Consider the following 23891-nt stretch of genomic DNA (forward strand, 5'->3'; position numbering starts at 1 on the left):
GTGCAGATGAGAGAAAGGGAGGGAGGGGATTGGGGGTTGAGGTAGGAGAGGTGTGAGAGATGGAGGGTTGGAGGGTGGGTGATGGGAGGGTTGGAGGGTGGGAAAGACGAATGGGTGGGTGATGGGAGGGTGGGATTTGGGAAGAAGGGTTTTTTTTTAATTATATTTATTTATTTATTATTATTATTATATTTTATTTTATAAATAATTTATTTTTAATTTCCACATGGATGACACATGATGCCCAATCATTGTCCACATGGGCGCTACGTCATTAGTTAACGGCAGACTTAACAGTTTGACTAACGGATGTATGAAACTGTCCCAAAATTAACACCTTAGATATGACTCTGAGATGAAAAAAACTTGATGTACTAAATGTTGAAAACTACGAAACTTGAAGGTAATAAATAGAGATTTACCCTAAATAAAAAGTAAGAAAAATAGCAAAAATAATTCATGGGTCTCATCCCTTCTTCCTCATCTCCACCCACTTTCTCATTAGTTTTATTGATGTTTTTCTGTTTTTTTTTTTACCGTGGGTTACTTAAAATTTGAATTTTAAGATATAAAGTGAAGACTTTTTATTTTAAGGAGGTAAAGCGGGAGTAAAATCGAGTTATAGTGAGCATAACTAAAAAATAAGCCTAAAACATTATTTAACGGAATACACATAAATAAGTCAAAGTGAGAGTGAATATTATATTTTTGGAGACAAAAGTGAGATCGAAATCGACTAGGGAATGTAGCTAAAAATAAGGGTACTTTAACGAAAAACTTTCGGTATTGTTTATTTTAACAAAAAATCACAATTTTACACTAAAAAGTCAATCCTCATACTATTTACTCTTTATTTTATTTTTATTGTGTTTTCAAGCTTTTCATTAGTTTTCTTAAAAATAAGCTCTTATTTTGTTAATTCAAAAATTAGCAAAAATACAAACGTAACCAAGCTGTTTGATTTACCAAAAATCGAAGACATTCGTTCCTCCCTCGCACGCTGACCTAAATAAAAACCCCCAAATTCCCAGTTTATTTTTTTGTTAATTTGAAAAAATTATTAATTCCTCAAATTTCAGCCCCAAAGGTCCAAGCTTTCCTCTTCTTCTGCTCCTCAGCCTCAGAACCCAGGTACCCTTTTGAGATTTTTCCCTCTATATATTTTTTTGGTGTTTAATTTTTTCTATTTTCTACTGCTTTAACATGCTTGAATTTTGATTTGATTACCTTTTTTTTGGTTCGATCATGATTTTTTTTGTGGTTCTTATGGTTTCTAGGTTTTTTTTTTTCTCTTTCTGTTAATTTTTTTTTGCTTGTTTTTTGATTTCTTATGGATACTGCTGCCTGAAAATCATTGGTAGGAAGTCATTTTGTATTTTCATATGCTTTGAGAATGCATGGTGGAAGTCTTTGCATCTGGAATTTATTAGAATGCAAGCTTCTGTTTGTGACAACAAAAACACGAGAGTATCAGAAAGTGTATATAAAAAAAAAGCTTAAAAAGGAAGAAGATAAATATACATAAAGCCATTACCGCTCGAAAATTAGTTTTGCGGGTGGCCTTTGAACTGTGTTAGGATCCCAATATCCCACATTGAAGATGTAGAACATGTTGGTTTAGTATGTGAGCTTTCGCCGGCACCCTTTTTGTGAATGCCAGTTTTGCAAGGGTACCGTTTGTACACTTTGACTTCATCCTATTGCAAAAAAGATGATTGCAGAATGATTATAGAGAGTATAATTTGTGATCTTCATTCCCGATTATCATGCACGTCCGCATATACTTTTTAGTATCCCTAAGAATTCATGTTCTGGGTACATGTCCATTGCAGGGTTGGTCGGTTTTTAAAATGAGCCGACCAAGTACACGCAGTAAAAATAAAAGAAACAGACAAGGAGATAATGTTGACAACACTTCCGAAATATTGAGGTAGAAACGTTTTCCATTTTATGTTAAGAAGAGTTATCGGTTGCTTGATGTGCACCATTGTTATGTGGCTCATATTATGGTTGGTATTGTGTAGGAAAATACATGCAACAGGTGAAATTACAAATGAGGATATATATATGCTGTATAAAATTTCAAAGCCAGTTTGTCAGGGCTGCCGTGTGAATACTAAAGATAACCCAAATTGCTTTTGTGGGCTAATTCCACCTCCTAATGGAAGTAGGAAATCAGGCTTATGGCAGAAGACATCAGAGATTCTGCAAACTCTTGGCCCGGACCCTTCTCAGGACCTTCGTCCTTCTGCCGATTCTCCTGCAGGCCTCACAAATCTTGGTGCAACATGCTATGCTAATAGCATACTCCAATGTTTGTACATGAACAAGTCCTTCCGGGAAGGTATCTTCTTGGTTGAACCTGAGGTTTTGGAACAGCAGCCAGTGTTGAATCAACTTTCTCGGCTTTTTGCACAGTTGCATGCCAGTAAATTGGCTTTTATAGACTCCTCTCCATTTGTAAAAACACTGGAGTTAGATAATGGAGTCCAGCAGGACAGTCATGAGTTTCTAACCTTACTTCTTTCTTTGCTTGAACGGTGTCTGAGCAACTCTAAAGTTTCAAAGGCAAAATCTATTGTTCAAGATCTTTTTCGTGGAAGTGTATCACATGTTACTAGGTAAAGACCGAACCTGATTGGAGTAGAATTATACTTCTTCGTATTAAGGCCTTTTACTTTGTGCTAGTATTGTTTCTGAAATCTTTCTTTATCTTTATGTTATTTACAATTGCATGAGCGTAGGTGCTCACAATGTGGGAAAGACTCTGAAGCTTCTTCAAACATGGAAGACTTCTATGAGCTGGAGTTGAATGTGAAGGGTTTGAAAAGTTTGGATGAGAGTTTAGATGATTACCTTAGTGTTGAAGAGCTTCACGGAGAGAATCAATATTTTTGTGAGTCGTGTAAAGCAAGAGTCGATGCTACTCGAAGCATCAAGTTGCACACGCTGCCTGATGTTCTGAACTTTCAACTTAAGCGATGTGTTTTTCTTCCAAAGGTAGTTATGATATTATTGGTAATGCATACTTTTCACTTTGTAATTATAATTATCAATGGTTGAAATCAAGAATGATTGCAAAAAAGTCATGTAAGCTCAGTTTTATATACCACACATGCTTGATTTTGGTGCAGAGTAGAGGTTGTGCTTTTGTTTGTTATATGGTTTAATGTTGATGTTGTCATTGATTTGTGGTTAATAATTATGTTGTTCTGTTTAATAATTTATTCTCTATTGATTTGTGTCAGTAGACGACAACCAAGAAGAAAATTACTTCCGCATTTAGTTTTCCTGGAGTACTTGATATGAGGAAGAGGCTATCTGAACCTTCTCAGGGTGAATCAATGTATGACTTGTCAGCTGTGCTGATTCACAAGGGAACTGCAGTTAACAGTGGCCACTATGTAGCGCATGTCAAGGATGAGAAGACAGGGCAATGGTGGGAATTCGACGATGAGCAAGTCTCAAACTTGGGTTCTCATCCGTTTGGAGAAGGGACTTCAAGTTCCAATACCAAGCCTGTTAAACCCGAACCTGTTAATCCATCTTGCACAGAACAAAAGAATGCTATTTCGAATGGTGATAATGTGGATGTCATTCACCAACAACTTTCAAAATCTATTACCAGTCATGTGGATACATTTTCATCTGGTGATGCATATATGCTGATGTATAATCTCAGGCGTACCCCGGAGGATGAAGAGAAAGGGTATGTGGAATGTAATGGCAATGATAGGAAGACAGAAGGTGATACTGTTTGTAGTTCTCTTCCATCTCATCTTTGTGATGAGATTGAAAGCTTTAATGCATCATATCTTGATGCTTGTGAGCAATACAAATTTAAGAAAGAAGAAGAGATGAATAATATCACAGAACGAAGACAGGAAGTGCGCTCAATTTTGTCTGAAGCTCCTGTTCAACAACTTGAGGAAACCTTTTTTTGGATATCGACAGACTGGCTTCGTCAATGGGCTGATAGCATGATTTCACCGTAAGCATATGCTTGGTGTCTTTGCTTTAGTTCTTAACTTGATTTCTGCTGGAACTACAATGTCAGGGTTTCACATTTTCTTTTTGGGCTTACATAGTAATCAGGGTTTCTGGTTCACATTTCCTTTTAGCCGACCGCACTTAGTGGGAAAAGGCTTTGTTGTTGTTGTTGTTGTGGCTTACATAGTAATCACTTGCAGTGCTCTTGACAACACATCCATCCAATGTTCGCATGGAAAAGTTCCACTTTCAAAGATTGGCTACATGAAACGGTTGTCAGTTAAAGCATGGACCAAGCTGTTCTTTAAGGTATTTGCATGCGATATTGGACTCGTTTAATTGTGTGAACTTTATCTGTTGTTTATAATTACTTACCCAGAAATTTGCATCATGATGCTTATGTTATGAACCCTACTTACCATCAACTTCATACCTTCTGGCTCCAGATTAGTACTTTGACTCATCTTTTTCTGGTTTTTCTTGTGTTGGAATTATCAAATGTTCTATTCTTTTTGCTTTTTGCTTTTATTTTATTTTGGCTTTTCTTTCCCCTTTTTAGTTTTATTCCGATGAAATGTATACTAGTTACTGATGATTTTTCTTTTCTAACTGAATGCTGGCTCAGTATAAAGGGGGGCCAGAACTGGCCAATGATGACTACTGCATGGTTTGCCTTATTGATGGTGCTCGAAATGTAGTTTGTGCTGACAGCTATAGGGATAGAAGAATAGTAATGAAGCAAGTTGGCGAGGATGCACTTGCAGGGAAGTGTTCAGATGGAATATATTATGTTTCTAAAGCATGGTATGATTGCAAACTATTTTGTTGCCTTTTATCCTTCCTCCAGACCTCTTCATTCTTATGCTAGGGACTTTTTTATATGACTTTTTCCTAGGGATTTTCTCATATGAACAACCGATGGATAATTTATTAATTATAGTGCATTACAGAGGAAGCTACTATGCTTTGTTTCAATACTTTTGTGCTTCTCATAGCTTCTGCTGCATAATATTTCTTTTTCTCTAATGTTTCTAATTCAATTTTATTTGTAGGTTACAACAGTGGCTTAAAAGAAAAATTCTTGATGCTCCAGCTGAAGCTGATGCGGGACCAACAACTTCAATTAGGTGTCCTCATGGGCAACTTATGCCTGAGCAAGCCACTGGTGCTAAGAGATTGCTTGTTCCCGAGAATCTCTGGCTCTTCCTTTATAAGGATGCTTTAACAGTAAAGCCTGATGATCATTTGGGTTGTTTGCCTTTTCCTTCAGACTCTGCACAGTGTTCCCAATGCAATGATGAACTCTCTGAAGTTGCATGTATGGAGGATTCCTTAAGGTAATATAAACTTTCACTCGTAGCGGAGAGCTGTTAAGCATGTATAATTGTGTTGACCAGTATCTTTGCTGCAGATTGGTGAGGCTCAAACAGCGCCAGAATCATGAAAAACTACTCACGGGAAAAAGTGTGCCACTTTCTCTGCATTGCAAATATTACTTAATACCCAGTTCTTGGCTTTCAAAGTGGAAAAACTACATTACTGCAAGTGGCAAGAATGTTTCCTCAGTGGAGAAACCTGAAACATTAGAGGGCATCATGGATTTGCTCAAGTGTGAAAAGGTAACTTAGATGTTTCCCGGAAGTGCTTCTATTGAATATCCGGCACCTCTAATAGACTGTAATATTTTTTTGGCATGCTTTTCGACTTTATTCATGTTCATCAGTCTCATAAATGCAGTCTTTATGTAATTGAAAGCTGAATACATATTTAGTTTTACTTTGGGTGGGAGTGGGACAAACCTTACTATTGATCCAAGTTCTGTACTAATAATTGGAACTGGAAATTGTGTTGTGCATTTAAGAACTACTGGTCCGTGTCTTCTCAATAATAGAACTATCCTGGTCCATGCAGTTCAATCTGCCTTATTTTTCTTCAGTTATTTTGTTATGCGATTATTATAACCTCCCTCATGCCTTGTTTCAGCATTCACAACTTCTAGAAAGGCCTGTTGATCTGGTCCAGAAACGTGGTCTGATTTCCCAGAAGTCTCCTTCCGTAAGTATATGAATGTGTATTGATTGAACTTGTTGGTCCTTTTTTGTCTTTTTATCATTTGTAAAATTATTGTTTCTTATAAAAGAAGAGACTTTTCTTGTTTTTTAATTTTCACTTAATTTTGCTGATCAAAGTCGTACTTGTGAGAATGCTCTAATGTGGGAACTCTTGCTTCTTTTTTGTCATCTGTGGATTATAGGTGGATGGGTTAATATTCATTACTGAGAATGACTGGAAGTCCTTCTGTGAGGATTGGGGTGGTATTGAAGAGAAAGGCATATCTGCTGAAATAGAGTTAAGTAGTAATGAAGGAAATGATTTGGCAGGGTCCTGCGAAGGGATGCCAATGTGTGAGGAGGACCTCAGTACTCCAAATCACATAAACGGTGAAGTTGAGTCTAGACAACTTGTGATTAAGACTTGTCCTGAGGTAAAAACTAACCATTTTTAGTTTTGTTTTCGTGCCATGCATAGTGGACACTTGTTATATATCATGTTTCTTTGCTTCTTTTTAAATGTGTCTATGCTAGATGCTCCAATATCTGGAACCTTTTGGATGCGTAGTCTTCTGGTCGGATCATTAGTTAACTTATTTAAAACCTCAAGTTGCCTTGAGATCTGTTGTCTCTCTCACTGCCTCTCTTTTAGTAATCAATTTTGTTTTTATGATGACCATAAGTGCCAGCAACATTGAATTTGCACAAAAATTGTATAAATTTCGAGTCTCATATTTAGAAATCGTAGTTACGAGATTTTCTGATTAGGTGTCTCAATTTTCCTAGATATGTGAGGACTGCATTGGAGAAAGAGAAAGCAGGGAATTAATGCGGAAGCTCGATTATTGCAATGAGGACATATATGTATACTTTGTACATGGAAAGGAAGCTCCAAAGTCAATTCTAAAACCATCTGAAACAAATTTTGATCCAGATCGCCGAGTTTCCAAGCGCTCTCGGAAGACAAGGACTGGGGATCAAATAAGTTTGAAAGTCTCTGGTTCCACAACCATATACCAGTTGAAAATGATGATATGGGAATCTTTTGGCGTACGCTTCTTGAAGCTAACACATAGATGCGAGCATAATGCACGAGTTAATTATTTATCAAAATTGTTTTGTTCCTATGCCATCTGATTAGTTTTAAATTATGCAGATTGTTAAGGAAAACCAGGGACTTCACAAAGGTACTCGGGTCATTGAGGATGAATCTGCTACTCTTGCAGACATGAATATATTCCCCGGGGATAGACTTTGGGTGAATGATTCAGAAATCCATGAGAACCGAGATATTGCTGGTAATTTCATGCTGTTATTTATTCGCATTTCTTTGGTATGGTGCTTAAAAGTCATAGGAAGTGTGCAATGGTCAAGTTCAATAACCTTAAACATTCATTTTGACAATTGTTCCACAGATGAGCTATCTGACCAGAAAATGGATGTGCAACACACCGAAGAGGGTTTTCGTGGGACGCTGTTGACAGCAAATGTTTCATCCCAAGTTGTTTAGAGGCGTGATTTTTGCTAGTTAATATTTGAATGTAGTATCCATGTTTTTGTAGATACTGATAGAGGGGAGGTGACTTGAAGTTTTCAAAATTTTCAATCGGCATTTTGATGACCTGCATTGTTGAGGTTAGTTGCGTATGCATGAATGTTCCCTGTGATTTGCCTGATTAATTGGGTACTCAGTTTTGATTATTGAACGTTCTCTCTTCTTTGGCAGAAGCAGTTGTCGAAAGCATGTATAATTTAGGTCACCCCTGCCCCGTGCCTGCGGAGTGGAACTGCAATATGCTGCCATTGCTCGCTGACACATGAGAAAAGGAGATGTGGCGTGCGCGCTGTTTCCTGGTCAGGCCTAACCACTGTGGTGGGTCATTTTTCTGTTGATAAGGATGTTACCGTGCCTCTTTTTTGTGCTGAACAGTGCTGATAACAGTGGCGTATATTGTCGAATGTACATGTTTTTTCGAGTGTTTGGGGTTGTGATGTTTTATCTGATAGCTAATAGCTTCCCGCTGTTGGTCACTGCACAAGTTTTATGAAGTATATTATTAAGAGTTTCATGTGTTACTTCCTCTGTTTCGACTTCCGTGTTCATTCCTCTCATGAATCATGCACTCTCATTCGTATTCTTGGATTGCAGCAGCAAGAAAAAGAATTCGCATTCTATTTGTCTAAATTTTCCAATCACCAACCCCAAAACGCAATTTGGTTAATCAAATTTCGACAGTTGAATTGATCAAAATTAAATATCGATGAGATATTTACTGAAAACTTATCATTTCAACAATTAGAATTTGAAAAACGATAATTTTGGCCAGTGTCATACATTATTTTTCTTCCCCATAGCTTATTCGAAACATAGTCGACGAAAATGCAGCAAATGAAACCTCCTCTGTTTTTTGCTCTGCTTCAAGACTATGTATGCATACAAAAAAGAAAGGGAAAACAGTGATATTGGAAAAAAGTTGATCAATTTTCAGATCCAGCGGCTCTGATTTTTGGTGTTGTGGGCTCCCCGGAACCACCTATCCCACCCTACTTCACCCGGTCCTTTAGTCCTGTGAACACCACAAAACAGCATGCATCAGATCACCCGTTGAACACCGATAGCGGGTGCAGATTGAACGCTGTTAACTAACTGAGCTACGACGATACTTAAAAAAGGCGGTTTGGATGGGAGTTATCTCTTACCATGGAAGCAATGGATCAGAAGTGGATTCAACGGTAGCAATGAGACTGTATAAAATTGACAAAAATAAATATTATTAAAAAAAAAAAAAGATAGATGAGGGGTTGGAGCCGTTGGATTGAAATGTGAAAAAAAACAGATGAACAGTTGGGATTTGATTTTCTTACTCTTTGCAGACAATGGAGGATTCACCTACTGTCTCAAGGTGGTCCAGCTCTTTCTGCATATGAATCACACAACTTTTTCAAGTTTCCATAAATTCTTCCTTTTCCGTCGACGTTGGTTAGACGTTGGTTAGGTTAGTTGGTTAGGATAGCAAGCCAAGTCCAAGTCCAAATCTTGTCTCGAGGCCAGTTTAAAATATCGTCTCGAAAAAAAAAAAAATGGAATTCATTGTGAAGAATATACTGACCTGGATGATGTCGATTTGGCTTTCGAGATGGGAAATGGAAGCAGCCAGTTTGTGCTTGCCAATGAAAGTGGGAAACTGGCCAGCTCTTGCTCTGTCTTCGAAATGACGAGGCAGCAGCGCCACTCCTCCTCCTCCTCCACCAGCACCACCATCTCCTCTTCCTGTTGCCGGAGAAGATGACGGGTTTTCTTCTTCTACTTGGCTATCCATTCACAAATTCCAACCAAAGCCTCTCTCTGTCTTTAGACCTAGAAATGATTATATTGTTGAGAGAGGGAGATGGTGAGAGAGGGAAGGTGGACCGTGGACCTATTTTTTGTTCATGATTAAAAAGCAGTGACGGGTGGACATGGAATTAAAAACATAAAGTAAATAAGAAAAGAATTAGATTATAAAATATAAAAAAAAAGATTAATGAAAATGATCTGAAAATTTTGAGTTTTAATAATAAGAGTAAAATAAAATGTAAAGTGAATAGTAACAATATTGACATTTTAATGTAAAAATATGATTTTTCGTTAAAGTGAACAGTATCAAAAACTTTTCATTAAAGTTCTCTGAAAAAAAAAATAAATGAAGAATTTACGATGAATTATTATATTAAAAGGGGGAGTATGGTGTGAACAAGTTAATATAGATTTAAGTAAAGTAGTCAAGTCAAAAGAAGAAAAAATGGATTATGAGCAGAGCAGCAGACAGCCGAACATGCCAACAACCACACCACATATTTCCATCCATCCATCCATCCTCATACTATTGGTCAATTAATTTGTATGTCACCTTTGATAAATTTATGTCGGGACACTTAAATTACGTAATTTAATAAGTATTTTTTCACGAAGAAGTAAAAAGATAATCTCTTTATTTTGATAATAGCATTAAGTAATTCAAATCTGATAATTTTATCGAAATTTCTGGATTTGTTTGATTGATGTTGGTAATAGATAGAGGATGGATGAGTTATACTAACTAATGTAGCAACAAGTCAAAACAACCACACAGCAGCTAGGACGCCATCTCTCACACTCCCACTCTCTCACCTCTCTCTCTCTCTCTCTTTCTCTCTCTCTCCCTCTCTCTCTCTCTCTCCCTCTCTCCCAAGTCACAAATGCTTGTGGTTGTTTAGTTTGACAGTTGACATAGCAGCTTAAGTTAGACCTATTCAAAGTGTGATGGATTTTTCAACAAATTCTATCAGCAAAAGCAATAAGTTTTCAACCCTTTCCTTGGTTGAGTGGTATTCTAATGCTATGCAGGTGCATTAGACCGAGGATTCCAACAATCCTTTGAATTTCTTGAAATGAAAGTAAACCACAGCTCTTGGGAATACTTTTTAAACAAATTCTCCACCAGCTAAGTATCTTGGATCACTAATAAAAAGGCCATATATAAAACTATTGCCACACAACCTTGTATTAATGATAAAAAACGCCGATATTGGTAAGTTCTTAATGAACACCCTAAAGTTTTAGAACTTACCAAAAGCTTTGAAAAACTAGCCTAACTCTAGCCCACGACAACACTAAACACTCGTATTATACGGTTTTCGTCAACTAATTGATCATGTGATATCACCGAAACTATAAATTAGTTACAATGAGGAATCTCCATTACAAAACACCAAAATCTACGGCTCATAATCTCAAATTCCCAAACCTAACATGTAAAAAATGCAAATTCCAACCCCAAAAATTGAATTTTACATCAAATCGAGGATTTAGGGATTCGGATTTGGGCCAATCCAGCATGCATCCCAATCCCACTTTAGGGCTACAAAATTAAAATTAAAACCGCATCAATGTGGTCACAATTTGTTTAGGAAAAGGAAATGGCAATAGCATCAACACTATCGTCATCAACCTCAAAGCTCTTCTCTTTCGCCTCACTATCATTCCGCCTGAGAACCCTCACAACCACCGCACGCAGCGCCAGAAGCAACTGCAGCGTCGCCAGCAAGAAAAGGAAGGAGAAGCAGGAGCTGAGGCAGAGAGTGGTGGTAAAGGAGAAGAGGAGAACGCGTTCCGATAGGGAATTCCAATCGGAAACAATTAAGCGTTATGGAGGTACCGGTACCCACATTCCGGTCATGCTTGGCGAAGTTCTGGATGTTTTCCCGGCGTCCAAGCAACTCCGGTACTTCGTCGACTGCACTGTCGGAGCTGCCGGGCATTCCTCTGCGGTCAGTAATCACTCTTCCACCTTCTTAAGTTCTTATAGCCTGTTTGGAATTCTTCCACAGAAAGCACTTCTGCTTTTGATTGAAGTGCTATTATGAACAAGTTGAAACTTTTATGAGAAATCCAATCAGAGTGCTTTTTGGAGAAGCATTTGCTAGTGATTCATGAAGAAGTGCTTCTTAAAAAATTGCTTCGACGAGCTAGAAGCACTTCTAAGTTTGTCTGCCAAACGCAGTCTGAAGCTCTTTTGGCTGTCAGAAAGCATTTTAAGCCTTTAATTTGATGTAATTACGAGCTGGGTTTTGGGTTAATTGTTGACTACTGGCAGATAATTGAAGGGCATCCGGAAATGGAAGTGTATGTTGGGCTTGATGTCGATCCTGTGGCCCTTGAGAAGGCTCGAGCTCGGATCAATTCTGTTTTGCATGACCCGAATCCTTCGTCCGTCAAAGCTTACACCTTTTTGGAGAATTTCAGATATGTGAAGTCTCTGCTTTGTGATGTGGATGAGACACTAGTTGAAACGGGGATTGATGGGATACTGATGGATTTGGGAATGTCGTCGATGCAAGTAAATGATCCTCAAAGAGGGTTCAGTGTGCTTGCTAATGGACCTCTTGATATGAGGATGGATCCTCAGGTAAGAGTTGTTCTGGCATTTTTGTACCTAATTTAGTTGAGTGAAATGGATACTAGGAAAAAGTTGCTTTTTTATGCTCTAATTATATATTTACGAACTTTAAGAGTGCATTTGTGGTTTCGAATCTTTGAGCTGGTAGAATGTTGTTATCAACTGTGGGTGATCTTAGTGAGTCAATCGGTTTCTTGCAATTTTCATGGTAATAGTTAAACATTTTTATCTAAAGACTCATTGGGGAGGCTTTGATGCCTCTCCATAAATGGGGGTAAGGCTAGCCGACATTCACCTCTCCCAGACCCTGCGTAAAGCGGGAGCCTTGTGCACTGGGTACGACCTTTTATGTGTTCCCGGGTCCAAAGACCAGTTTGAGGGTTGCTGATGTGATAGCTCAAATGTGATGCTTATTATAATGCCTTTTTTATCATGTGTATGAATGGCGTACCAAGGGGTAGCAATTGGTGTTGTGACCGTATTTACATATACGTGCTTCCAGCAGGGTGGGTTATTGGTTATGCCATCAACGTAATGCATGTTTAATAAGGGCACAGTTTGGGTTTGGAATGCATTACATGTTTAGGATGGGTGTCATGCAGGCTCGTACAGATATGAATTGCCCCAATTATGTTTCCCTCGTTATATACACCCATGATTCCTGTGTTCCAACTAAAGCTCAGTTGAATTCCCTTTTCCAAATTAACATTCTCTGCCAGCACTGCTTTTGATTCATTGAAGTTCTAGGTGATAGTTTGTAGGGGGATGAAAGTTTTCGAGGAAATATGACGTGCATGATTTCATGTTTTTTTGTGGCTGCATCATCATTGTAAATGTTTGTTTCATTTAATTGATTGGAGTAGGGCTATGACAGGCAAGTCTGAAAGCTGAAGACATTTTGAACTCTTGGCCAGATAATGAGGTAGGCCGCATCCTGCGAGACTATGGGGAAGAAAGCAACTGGTTCTCTCTTCAAAATAGAATTGTTAGAGCCCGATCACAGGGTGGATTGCATACCACTGGCGATTTAGTAGATCTTATAAAAGGTGCAACTCCGCTGAGTCGAGGTAGGCCTTTTTGTTCTATTGTGCCTGTACTTTAGCTTTGCATAGTATATGTCTATCAGAACCGTATTACCATTGATTGTTGCGCTCATGGATACGCAAAAAAAAAACCTTAATTATTAAGGTTGAATTCAATTGCAACAGAAGGACGGCAAGGTTGGATTAAAACGGCTACAAGGGTGTTTCAAGCTCTGAGGATAGCCGTGAACGATGAACTGAAGACTCTGGAGGATTCTCTTTATGCTTCTTTTGACTGCCTTGCACCGGGTGGTAGGTTGGCAGTCATCTCTTTCCACAGTTTGGAGGACAGAATTGTGAAACAAACGTTTCTAGACATCATCAACGTCAAAGACAGAGATGTTGACGTTGACATGATTGAAGAAGCAGCGGGGAAGAAAGATTTGAGAAAGATCATGAGCGACATTGATGAAAACGAAGCATGGATCAAACAAACGGTACAGGGCTTGAGGGGAATAATTCTCACTAAGAGACCAATTACACCATCTGAAACGGAAGAGAGCCTCAACAGCCGAGCTAGAAGTGCCAAGCTTAGGGTGATTCAGAAGCTCTAGTCATTTGATCAATTAAGTTTGAAGCCTTAGAACTCGAAGATTTCTACAGAAATATGTACCCGTGTCTGGCGTTTTCCCAATTTTTTTTTAGATTCACATTTTATTTAAGTGGGAGCTTAAATTAGACATATAATTGTTGTTAGGAAATGTAATATTCAACAAATATGAAATATCTTACGGCCTTGATAGCTCATCGATTCCTTGCAATTTACATAAACAATTTCTCAGGGAGTTAGTGAAGAAATCTCCATTTTTCCCAAGGAGATTTTCTCAGTTTAAATTTTATGAACGTGAGTTTAAATCTTTTGAAGAAAAGTTTGTTGTCTCGTTAAATTAAAGAATAACAAAAGGAGGGAGAGTCGGAATGAGGATCCTCTTCAGATCCTTTTTGTGAGGATTATGGAGATTCTCTAATCACATTCGTTTATCGTACATTGTATGATAAGTTTTTATCAAGTGTTGTTTATATTCAATTTTAAACAAAAAAAATTACAACAATTTCTGACCGCACGATGTATGATGAACGGACATGATTAGAATTTCCTCGGGATCCTCACAAAAGGATCCGAAGAGGATCCTCATTCGGAGAGTCGTAGAGCGGGTATATTACCTGTTGTATACGTGTTTGATTTAGAACTGTTAAACTCTGTATACGTGTTGATTTAGAACTTATACTACCCAGTTTTAAACGGTCGGGCGGATGGAAATTTTACCATTTCGTGCGTGTAACAAACCTTATTACAAGGTTTTATAAGGAGTTAAGTCACCCTCCCCATCACCAATTGGTTTTAGGATGGATAGAACCTGTGTCACGTGACACCACCCATAACCAATTGGTTTTAAGGTGGATAGAACCTGTTTGACACCACCAAACGCCCGAATTCATTTTCTTACAAATAATAGATTCAAAGTACTCCGTCAAAAACGTGCTAAGGATAAGTCGCGTGATCTTCCGACAGATTCAACGAAAACACTACAACTCAGAAGTATGATACACTACACTCATCAAACTGAGATTCCATCTCGATTACCAGTTAGCTCCCCGTGGTCGATCACTCCATTACACTTAGCAAGCTTTGACAGGCCTTGACACAACAAAAACCTACAACATTATTAATGTTAGGACTCGAACTACCGACATTATAAAATCTATATTTTATAGTTAAAACACTTAATTTGGAAAACCATGGGTAGGAGATGAGTTGCAAGAGTCAAAATTGACTTGAAAGAAAGAGCATTTGGACACTACAAGCCCGACTGATGTTGTCATAATAAACATAAAGCCACACTTTCATGCATATAGCGTTCTAAACCAGTTCGTGTCAACAGATAGGTTTACTAGTCTCTTTACAGGATTTTTTCGCAAAAAGCTTATTTACAACAGTGGAAACATGGAGATAAAAGCATGGCAATCTATGACAAAGTCGGTTATTCAGTAACAAAACAAATAGCTTTCCAGGTTGTTTTCCAGATAATGACAGCTCAATGTATTAGGTTTATAGTAAACAGTGCATGTTCAATGGAGGATAGTATATAACTTACCACAATATCAGTCTCGATGCCTGGAACGACCATCATTATGTCTGTCATTTTCGTATCTCCTCCTCTCACTTGATCTAGAATCATCATATCTTGCTCTCTTGTAATCAAGCTGTCTCTCCTTCAGTCTCCCTACTTCCTCTTTCTTCATCGACTTTTCCGTGCCTTCTACTCCCACGCTCCTCTTCAACATCCTCTCCATGCTTTCTATAATTTTTATCATCTTCGTTATGCTTTTCACTTCCACGCCTCCTCTCATTTGATCTAGAATCATCATACTTTGCTCTCCTGTAATCCAAATCCTTATTTCCCCGTTCTTCCTCCATTTTTCCAGGTTTTCCATTTCCAAGCTCCTCTTTTTTATCCTCCACCTTTCTGTACTCATTTTCCCCTTCATCTCTTTCATGCTTCCTTCCTTTATACTCTTCATCCCTGTCATACCTTCCACGCCCTCCATGATCCTCTTCATCTCTTCCATTGCGTTTTTCACTTTTGTGCCTCCTCTCATTTGATCTAGAATCATCATATTTTGCTCTCTTGTAATCCTTATCTCTATCCACATCCTTATTTCCCCATTCTTCCTCCATTTTCCCAGGTTTATATTTCCAAGCTCCTCTTTGTTATCCTCCACCATTCTGTTCTCATTTTCCTCTTCATCTCTTCCATGCTTCCTTCCCTTATATTCTTCATCCTTGTCGTGCCTTCTACGCCCTCCATGAATCTCTTCATCTCTTCCATGCTTCCTTCCCCTGTGCTCTTCATCCTTGCTCTGTCTTCCACGCCCTACATCATCCCCTTTGTACGTTCCATGTTTTCTCCCTCTATATTCCTGATCACCCAGAGTAGCTCTTCTACTACCCCATTGTGGTTCAATATCTTTGCTGTAAGTTTCGTCCTCAAGTTGTACAGTCACGTCATCACGCCCTCCTCTAGGCCTTACCAATCCTGAATACTGATCATCCCTGTTTGGATGATACCTGTCATCATCAATTGGATGACTTTTTTCATCACAACTGCATTAGATCTTAACCATTTCTCTTCACGATCAGAATCTTCATCTGAATCATGCCTCCTACGAGGTTGTTTGGATTTCTCTACTTCCTTTCTGGATCTGTCCTCAGCACCATCATCACTGTTAGCGGAATCAGAATCATATCCTTTCTACTTTTACTATGCTTCTTTTCAACCTTCTGCTTTTTTCCAACATCAGCTTCAGAATCATCTTCAACTGAGTCATGCCTCCTTTGAGGTTTTTTGAATATCTCAACTTCCTTTCTTGATCTGTCCCTCATAGCTTCATCATCACTAGTAGCTTTTTTGAATTTCTCAACTTGCTTTTTCGAACTGTCCCTCCTAGCATCATCACCGCTGGTAGAAGAATTGGAATAGTCAGTGTCATCCCTTCTGCTCCTACTATGTTTCTTAACAACCTTCTGCCTCCTGCCAACATCAGCTTCAGAATCATCTTCATCTGAATCGTGCCTCCTTTGAGGTTTTTTGAATTTCTGAACTTTCATTTTTGCATCGTTGCTCCTGGCATCATCATCACTCGAAGCAAAATCAGAATCATCGGAGTTCTTATTTCTTCTTTTCTCATTCTTTTTTGCAACCTTCTGTCTCTTTCCCATATCAGCTTCAGAATCATCTTCATCTAAATCATGCCTCCTTTGAGGCTTTTTGAATTTCTCAACTTTCTTTCTTGCACCGTCCCTTCTAGCATCATCATCACTCGACGCAGAATCATAATCATCGGAGTTCAACTTCCGAATCATCTTCATCACTGCTGCTACTTCCACGACGCTTGTTTTTATCAAAGCTTGGGAGGAGGACTGCCACTGCTTTCGGTATCAGAAGAATCATATTTATGCCTTCTCTTACTACCTTCTTCCATCTTGTTTCGCTTAGATTCTTTAACTCTCTTCTTCTTATCATCTTTCTCATCTTTCTGCTTTTCCTCCCCATGTTTCTTCCGCCCATAGTCCCTGTCCAAAAATGCATGCTCACTTCTCTCTTGAAACTTGCCATCGTCTTCTGGACCATTCTTTCGACTACTTTTCAGTCCATCTTCGATATCATCAGTATTCTTGTCAGCTGATTCGGGCGCAGCAAGCCCGAGAACAGCTCTTAATGTTTCCATTTGTTTCTCCTTCCTAGCGGCAATTTGGTGGGTCTGCGTATCTGAAACCCTATTTAAGTAACAAAATTTGCAGTTAACGCTAATCAACTTTTAATCTCATTCTTACTTAGCAAAACCACATTCGAATCCATACGACACTAATTAGAAATACAAGACATTAACAAAATCATTAAAAAACGCAATATTTTTCTGAAACTTTCAACAAGCGAACTAACTTCTTATCGGACACAACAATGGCGCCAGGTCCGCTACGCTCCTCCGAAGCCGCAGCAGCTTCGAGAGTCTTCCGAGCCTCGTCAAGTTTCTCGGCGATCTCAGCGTCGGTAAAACCCTGATCGATGAGCTTATCTTCGAGCACGACAAGCTTGAGCTCAATATGGCGCTTCCGATCGTGCTCGAGGATGTCTCTGTTGGGCTTCTTGGTGACGCCGCCGGTGCCCTGGTCATCGTCGAAACCGCGGGAGGAGTCGGCGACCTTCCCAGTCCCCGATTTGATGAAGAACTTGTTGGTCTGGATGTAGCCATTGGTCCCCGACCCCCTCGGAGTCTGTAACCCTATTCCGTTGTACATCTCGCCGCCTTCAGAACCCTAGATTCGAAATTTAACGGATCTAAATCGAGCAGAAACAGAAATAAAAGGAGAAGAAGGTGTTTGGTGAACGAAGAATTGGGAGCGATTATATTTGGAGTAAACAAACGGAAACCGGGTTGGTTACCGCCTTCCCTCTCTGTATAAAGGAGCGGCGGGCAGATATAGATTGTTGGAGCAGGTCCACCTCAAAGGGCAATTCAATCCCCCAAAACCCAAAAAACTCTCACCACCCTAGCCCAATTAGCCAGGCTATAGACGGGCCCAACATAGCCGGGCTGATCTATCGGACAAAAATAGCCCGTCTCAGAGCCTGAGTGAATCTGACGTCATGTAGTTTTAATAGAGAAACAGTTAAACACACATAAAATACCGGTTCAATGTGTGTACTACAATTTTAACCCGGTCTAATATAATTTCACAATTTTAACCTGGTCTAATAAGCTTCTACAATTTTAACTTTTAACCATTTAAAATTTTGAAATAACAAAAAATAACTCTTGATCATGACGCAATTACTTGCTCAAGAAAAGATATTTATCGTAAAGGCCCTTACATAACTAGTTGAAAACCACTTAGTACTAAGATCTAGTATTATTTTTCTTTACTTGTAAGTAAGAGGTTTTAGGTTCGATTCTCGTCAAAGACGAATTTGAACTACATTATTATGACTCGCCCATTGTGAAGCTTAGCTCACTCCCCTATCCCTTTAGTGTAGATAATATTACTTGTTCTTAAAAAATTCAAAAAATATAAAACACAGCTAACTGAAATACCAAAAGTGCCTTTGACATTGACATGTTAAATATCGTACACCTTTAAGAAACGAATGTAAACTACTAGAATGAGAATTGTGATTAGCACTTCAATAATTTTATTTTGCACTGTATTTTTTTTAATTATAGAGAATTTAGAATACAAAATAAAATTTTTGAAGTGCTAATAACTATTATATACTATAATATCCTTGAGGCGTTGGTTATGTCAACTATTACCCTTGATTAAGGATTCTGTCATCTCCCCCAACTCATAAATAGGAGCAAAAATTGGACCGGAAGGTCGCCGACTTTAGGATACTTCAGTAAAGTTTGTCAACCAATTAAATAAACGTATCAAATGTGATCTTATGTTGGTGAAATACAAATTTATACCCAAAAATAACTTTCTTTTGGAATATCTTAGAAATTTTGGGCGAGTTGGAAAAATGGAGGTTTAATGGGTTTCTGCTAGTTTACGTGTTCGAAATTTTGATTTGGATGTTTCAATTTTTGTTTAAATTCTAAGTTTATACACGATTTGACTGAGCTTACAGTCTTGAAGAATGAAAAAACAATTTATATCACATGTTCCAATATGAATGAGCAATGTGATTGATATTTAATAATTTGAATGCAAAGATAATGATTCTCCAGATATTTGCTCCAAGAGTTCCAGCTACATAGAAACTAGAAACAAATTAAAGAATGACTTGATCAATTCAAAAGCTGACTGAGCAATCGGGTGATTCCCGCCCGCCCTCAGTGCCACTAAAAGCCATTAGTCTGATGTCAACCACTATATATTTTTTGGGGTCAGCCGCGTGCACTCCTTCATCAACATGGGTCCCGACGAATCCAGCAGCGCTGGTAACGAGATGGACATGTAGCCGGAGGGGTGGATCTGGGCGGAGTTGCGGAGTTGCTCCTCCCAGCAGCGCTGTTAATAAATGTCTGATGTTTGTTGTTGGTTGTTGCTAATGGGGTATGGGAATTTATTGTTTAATGATGGAGAGAATTCATATGCTTTTTTTCATGGAAGAGGATCCTCTCCTGAGCTCAGGATGGGGATCCTCCTGACTAGCTCATCTAGGGCGTTTAAATATAATCCAACGGTTGCAATTATTATAACTTTTAGAGGGTTCTCCTGTTTGGAACCGTTAGATTAAATTTGAACGGCCCAGATGGGCTGGTCAGGAGGATCTCATCATGAGCTCAGGAGAGGATCCTCTTCCATGAAAAAAAGCATATGAATTCTCTCCATCATTAAACAATAAATTCCCATACCCCATTAGCAACTGATGAGTAGATTTTATATTATATATTTGACCCTAATCTTAGTATATTTTGGTTAATATATTGGAAGAATTTTGATACTTTGAATTGTATTTTCAATATAGGACTTTCGACTTCCTCTGGAGCAAAACAGGACCAAATGGACGAATTTTGGAGTAATTCCAATTGGAGGACGTTCGTGAGTCAATTAGCTTGATCGTATCAAAATTTGGGATTTTTCCACCAAGCAGTTATTTTCTGGCGATGAAATAAAGAAGCAGTGCGCAGTGCTGGAAAGTGACGTTTTTGGGCTTAAATGACGTTTTTGGAGCCCAAGATGACCTCGGATGGGTTCGTGGCCTTCTGGAAAAGTGTTCAGAATATTCCAAACATCAAATCCAGCTATATTGGGCCAGTTTTGGAGCAGCTTTTGGGCCAAAACGTGGCTGTTCAGATTTTAGACGAATTTTACTATTTTTATTTAGGGTTTTTATTAATTTTAGTTGGCTAGGGTTTTTGTGGTGGCTTAGCAAATATATTGCTGAGCCGTCTACAGTTTTATGGTACGTTTTATTTTATGCAATATTGGAGACAGGGAGAAGTGCTAGGGTTTTGAAGATTTTCTACTTGAAGGTGTTTTCAATCCTTTTCTTAATAATATTTTCTATGATTTCACTTATGAATATGCGGAACTAATTTCTTTTGCTAGGGCGAAACCTTGAGCCTTAGCATGAATATGTGATTTTTATTTAATTGCTTATGATCGATTGCATGCGTACTTTGAATTGTTAATCACCGAGATAAAAACTATCTAATTGTCGTAATGCATGATCACCATTAGGATCTTTAGAAAAGTAATTTGATGCAATTTTGGTCGGAAGGTTCCCTGAAATTGACGCTGGCTTCTTGTGATTAATAATTGTAATTTCGCTTAGGATGAATATCACGTCTTAAGGATTGCATGGTTTTTCAAAGGATTTTCATAAAGCATAATGAGTCTTTCATGTTCATATTTGATCCGAACGTCCGGACGGGTTGCATGTTAGATATACATTCTATGTTTGAGGTTCCAAGTAGAATATGAATTAGGAAAATCTAACCTTCAAAATGGCATGTGTAGATCATAAGTAATTGGTAAAAATTCATAGGATTGCTAGGTGATGGTGGAACCCTAGTGCTTTCTTAATTTGATTTTCTCAAAACTGTTTTTTTCTCTCTAGCTCTAATATTGCAGATTGTTTATTTTAATTCATTAATTTCGTTTTTATTTTAATTAGGTTTTAAAATCAATCACTTCAATTTCTACTTTACAATCATTAATTGGAATCTGATTTGTTTCGAATTATTTAATAATCCCTGTGGAGAATGACCTTGCGAGATCCGTTTATACTACAATAACCTTGTGATTCTTGCAAGTAAAATAGGAGGTTTTTATCGCATTCACATAAGCAGAAAAAATCTTATCAAGAAAATGGCGCCGTTGCCGGGGATTATTTAAAATAATCCCTACGAATCAGATTTTCAATTAGTATTGCTGTTTATACATATATAAAAAAAAAAACAAAAAAATATTTAATTTTCGTTTTCATCTATTTTTACAGATTACAACAGTACAGATTTCAGAAATCTGTGCATGGTCAGCACCCGTTCAACAGTGCAAAAATTGATTCCATTTGATCCAGAATTTGAACAGCATTTAAGGAGGAAACGCAGGGAACAACATTTGCAGCGGGTTCGTCCTCTGCAGGAGAGGTTTCTGGAATCAGTCTTTTCTGGGGACCTGCACAACAAAGAAAAAATGGCGTTTATAATTCCAGAGGCAGGTCTGCCCCTGGGTGATTCACTGACTGCCCATACCACAAATATACCCAGTTGCATCACATATCCGGCAGTGGAGGAAGGGACTGCATTTGAAATAAAACAGCACATGTTGAATATTCTACCTACGTTTCATGGGTTGTCATCTGATGATCCTAACATGCACATTGCAGAATTTTTAATGGGGTGCAAAAACATTTTGGTGAGAGGATTTTCAGCTGAATCTATTAAGCTGCGGTTATTTCCATACACTCTAAAAGATCAGGCAAGGAGATGGCTCCTCACACTCCCATCAGGAAGCATTACAACTTGGGCCCAACTCAGTGAAAAATTTCTAAACAAGTATTATCCGGCTTCTAAGACCCTTGACATGAGAACTCAGATTTTATCGTTCGCCCAAAAACCAAATGAAGAGTTTCATGAGGCGTGGGAGCGATTTAAGGAGTTGATTAGAAAATGTCCGCATTCGGGTATTAACACTACTGATCAAATGCACATATTTTTCAGAGGGTTGAATATGACAACAAAAACTCTTGTCAACGCTTCATGCGGAGGTACGTACAAAGACAAAAATGCACAAGAAGCTTGTTTGTTATTTGAAAAAATGGCAGAAGATACTCAGCAGTGGGCAGTGGAGCAGCCACAATCTAGGTCAGCTTTTGAGATGTCTACTGGTTCTCCATATGTTACAGCACAAATTGAAAAAATGGAGAAAAGGCTTGACGCAAAATTTGACATGTTATTACAAAGAATGCCAGGTTCTCAAGTTGCTGTACAGCAGCCCTTACAAGCTGCCTGCAGTATTTGCAACATGATAACTCACGATTTTATGAGCTGCCCACATAAAGATGTTTCACCAGATTTTACAGCAGAGCAGGTTAATTCATTTAACAATTTCCAGCGGCCCAGATATGACCCATATTCTAATTTCTACAACCCCGGATGGAGAGATCATCCTAATCTAAGGTGGGACAAGGAACAGCACACTAGGCCTCAATTTCAACAGCAGGTACAGTAACCTGCTGCACCTAAGGCTGCTTGGGAAGTTGCAATTGAAAAATTGGCAAATACTACCACTCAAGAAATTCAAAATCTACATGCAGCAGTGAAAAACATCGAAAAACAGATGGGGCAGATTGCTTTACAGGTTTCAGAAAGAGCTCCGGGTACATTTCCTAGTCAAACAGTACCTAATCCAAGAGGACGAGAAGAATGCAATGCTATACGGACTCTACGGTCTGGCAAAAGTTACAACAACAAACATGAAAATTCTGTTGGGAATTCACAGGCAGCAGAACTATCCCAAACTAAATCTGCAATTATTGCAGATTCTGAAATTTCTGCAAATTCTGGGCAGTCCCAAGACAGATCCGAAAATACTGCAGAAGCTTCCACAAAAACTGCAGAACGTGTTTACGAACCCCCTATGCCGTATCCAGAAAGGTTGAGACCTAAAGCTAAAGATCAACAGTTAACAGATTTTATGAAAACTTTGGCTAAAGTTCAAATTAATCTGCCGTTAATTGATGCCATCAAGAACATTCCATCTTATGCCAAGTTTTTTAAGGATGTTTGCACAAAGAAAAAGAAGCTTGTTGATTTTGAGAAAGTGATTCTTACAGAACAATGCAGTGCGGTCTTATTACATAAATTGCCTCCAAAGAAAAAAGATCCAGGGAGTTTTACTATCTCTTGCACCATTGGAAATTGTGATTTTAGTAGTGCTTTAATTGATTTAGGTGCTAGTGTAAACTTAATGCCATATTCTGTTTTCAAACGTTTAGGTGAAGGGGAGCTGAAGCCAACCTCCAGTATTATTCAATTGGCTGACCGTTCAATTACCTACCCTAGAGGAGTCATTGAAGATGTTATTGTGAAGGTTGACAATTTATATTTACCAGCTGATTTTATGGTGTTGGACATGGATGAGGATTTGACAACGCCCATTATTTTGGGCCGCCCATTTCTGGCAACAGCCCGAACTCTTATTGACGTTGAAGCCGGAACATTAACATTCCGAGTTGAAAATCAAACTGTTGTTTTCAAGTTGTTTGAAGCAAGCATACATTCAGGTGACAAGCAAGAATGCATGCGTGTTGATGCATTGGATGGTTTACCAAGTGCCAAGTTTATGAACAGATCATCAACTGACCATCTGTCCATAAAGCCCCCGAATTTAACTC

At 38.5% G+C, this 23891-nt stretch overlaps 7 protein-coding genes and 1 non-coding gene across 9 annotated transcripts; 3 read left to right on the forward strand and 5 right to left on the reverse strand.

Moving 5' to 3' along the window:
- Positions 1 to 874: 874 nt before the first annotated feature.
- LOC103456121 (ubiquitin carboxyl-terminal hydrolase 26) lies at positions 875 to 8117 on the forward strand. 2 transcript variants are annotated; one of them, XM_008395759.4, is made up of 15 exons: positions 875 to 1131; positions 1833 to 1930; positions 2025 to 2621; positions 2745 to 3000; positions 3252 to 3991; positions 4191 to 4299; positions 4616 to 4794; positions 5043 to 5327; positions 5402 to 5609; positions 5974 to 6045; positions 6245 to 6475; positions 6828 to 7091; positions 7198 to 7339; positions 7457 to 7676; positions 7768 to 8117. In XM_008395759.4, exons 2-14 carry the CDS (start codon positions 1851 to 1853, stop codon positions 7549 to 7551), a joined length of 3258 nt encoding a protein of 1085 aa, XP_008393981.2. In that variant the 5' UTR covers positions 875 to 1131; positions 1833 to 1850; the 3' UTR covers positions 7552 to 7676; positions 7768 to 8117. The 2 variants fall into 2 exon arrangements, with proteins under 2 accessions (XP_008393981.2, XP_008393982.2); XM_008395760.4 differs by having other exon boundaries at positions 7774 to 8117.
- A 193-nt stretch (positions 8118 to 8310) lies between these two features.
- LOC103456120 (guanine nucleotide-binding protein subunit gamma 1-like) lies at positions 8311 to 9516 on the reverse strand. The gene is made up of 4 exons (XM_008395757.4): positions 9152 to 9516; positions 8907 to 8959; positions 8742 to 8786; positions 8311 to 8608 (listed from the first exon to the last, which is right to left on the reverse strand). Exons 1-4 carry the CDS (start codon positions 9359 to 9361, stop codon positions 8527 to 8529), a joined length of 390 nt encoding a protein of 129 aa, XP_008393979.2. The 5' UTR covers positions 9362 to 9516; the 3' UTR covers positions 8311 to 8526.
- A 1247-nt stretch (positions 9517 to 10763) lies between these two features.
- Positions 10764 to 13788, forward strand: LOC103424852 (uncharacterized). The gene is made up of 4 exons (XM_029094696.2): positions 10764 to 11330; positions 11657 to 11968; positions 12834 to 13026; positions 13168 to 13788. The coding sequence occupies exons 1-4, from the start codon at positions 10980 to 10982 to the stop codon at positions 13593 to 13595; spliced, it is 1284 nt and encodes a 427-aa protein (XP_028950529.1). The 5' UTR covers positions 10764 to 10979; the 3' UTR covers positions 13596 to 13788.
- A 665-nt stretch (positions 13789 to 14453) lies between these two features.
- Positions 14454 to 16912, reverse strand: LOC139187522 (uncharacterized). Its single transcript, XM_070814666.1, has 2 exons — positions 15138 to 16912; positions 14454 to 14697 (listed from the first exon to the last, which is right to left on the reverse strand). Exon 1 carries the CDS (start codon positions 16910 to 16912, stop codon positions 16229 to 16231), a length of 684 nt encoding a protein of 227 aa, XP_070670767.1. The 3' UTR covers positions 14454 to 14697; positions 15138 to 16228.
- On the reverse strand, positions 15242 to 15721 carry LOC103424853 (uncharacterized). Its single transcript, XM_029093326.2, has one exon. It carries the CDS (start codon positions 15719 to 15721, stop codon positions 15242 to 15244), a length of 480 nt encoding a protein of 159 aa, XP_028949159.2.
- LOC103456122 (pre-mRNA-splicing factor CWC21) lies at positions 15519 to 18000 on the reverse strand. The gene is made up of 2 exons (XM_008395761.4): positions 17487 to 18000; positions 15519 to 17320 (listed from the first exon to the last, which is right to left on the reverse strand). Exons 1-2 carry the CDS (start codon positions 17840 to 17842, stop codon positions 16945 to 16947), a joined length of 732 nt encoding a protein of 243 aa, XP_008393983.3. The 5' UTR covers positions 17843 to 18000; the 3' UTR covers positions 15519 to 16944.
- Positions 18001 to 21523: 3523 nt separating this feature from the next.
- LOC108171967 (uncharacterized) lies at positions 21524 to 22726 on the forward strand. Its single transcript, XM_070812650.1, has one exon. It carries the CDS (start codon positions 21524 to 21526, stop codon positions 22724 to 22726), a length of 1203 nt encoding a protein of 400 aa, XP_070668751.1.
- LOC114821869 (small nucleolar RNA R71) lies at positions 22076 to 22180 on the reverse strand. Its single transcript, XR_003769706.1, has one exon. It is a non-coding gene; the product is annotated as a small nucleolar RNA R71 (small nucleolar RNA).
- Positions 22727 to 23891: the final 1165 nt, after the last annotated feature.

Source organism: Malus domestica, chromosome 15 (assembly GCF_042453785.1).
Source record: "Malus domestica chromosome 15, GDT2T_hap1".
NCBI classification, from domain to species: Eukaryota; Viridiplantae; Streptophyta; class Magnoliopsida; order Rosales; family Rosaceae; genus Malus; species Malus domestica.

Coding starts and splice junctions, on each gene's coding strand:
- LOC103456121 (XM_008395759.4), top strand. CDS start 1,851: ATGAGCCGACCAAGTACACGCAGTAAAAATAAAAGAAACAGACAAGGA. Junction 3,001..3,251: donor GATGTGTTTTTCTTCCAAAG/GTAGTTATGATA, acceptor TTGTGTCAGTAG/ACGACAACCAAGAAGAAAAT. Junction 6,046..6,244: donor TTTCCCAGAAGTCTCCTTCC/GTAAGTATATGA, acceptor TGTGGATTATAG/GTGGATGGGTTAATATTCAT.
- LOC103456120 (XM_008395757.4), bottom strand. CDS start 9,361: ATGGATAGCCAAGTAGAAGAAGAAAACCCGTCATCTTCTCCGGCAACA. Junction 8,787..8,906: donor TCCTCCATTGTCTGCAAAGA/GTAAGAAAATCA, acceptor AATTTTATACAG/TCTCATTGCTACCGTTGAAT. Junction 8,609..8,741: donor TCTGATCCATTGCTTCCATG/GTAAGAGATAAC, acceptor TGGTGTTCACAG/GACTAAAGGACCGGGTGAAG.
- LOC103424852 (XM_029094696.2), top strand. CDS start 10,980: ATGGCAATAGCATCAACACTATCGTCATCAACCTCAAAGCTCTTCTCT. Junction 11,331..11,656: donor CTGCCGGGCATTCCTCTGCG/GTCAGTAATCAC, acceptor GACTACTGGCAG/ATAATTGAAGGGCATCCGGA. Junction 13,027..13,167: donor TGCAACTCCGCTGAGTCGAG/GTAGGCCTTTTT, acceptor CAATTGCAACAG/AAGGACGGCAAGGTTGGATT.
- LOC103424853 (XM_029093326.2), bottom strand. CDS start 15,721: ATGGAGGAAGAATGGGGAAATAAGGATGTGGATAGAGATAAGGATTAC.
- LOC139187522 (XM_070814666.1), bottom strand. CDS start 16,912: ATGAAGATGATTCGGAAGTTGAACTCCGATGATTATGATTCTGCGTCG.
- LOC103456122 (XM_008395761.4), bottom strand. CDS start 17,842: ATGTACAACGGAATAGGGTTACAGACTCCGAGGGGGTCGGGGACCAAT. Junction 17,321..17,486: donor ATTGTTGTGTCCGATAAGAA/GTTAGTTCGCTT, acceptor TTACTTAAATAG/GGTTTCAGATACGCAGACCC.
- LOC108171967 (XM_070812650.1), top strand. CDS start 21,524: ATGGTCAGCACCCGTTCAACAGTGCAAAAATTGATTCCATTTGATCCA.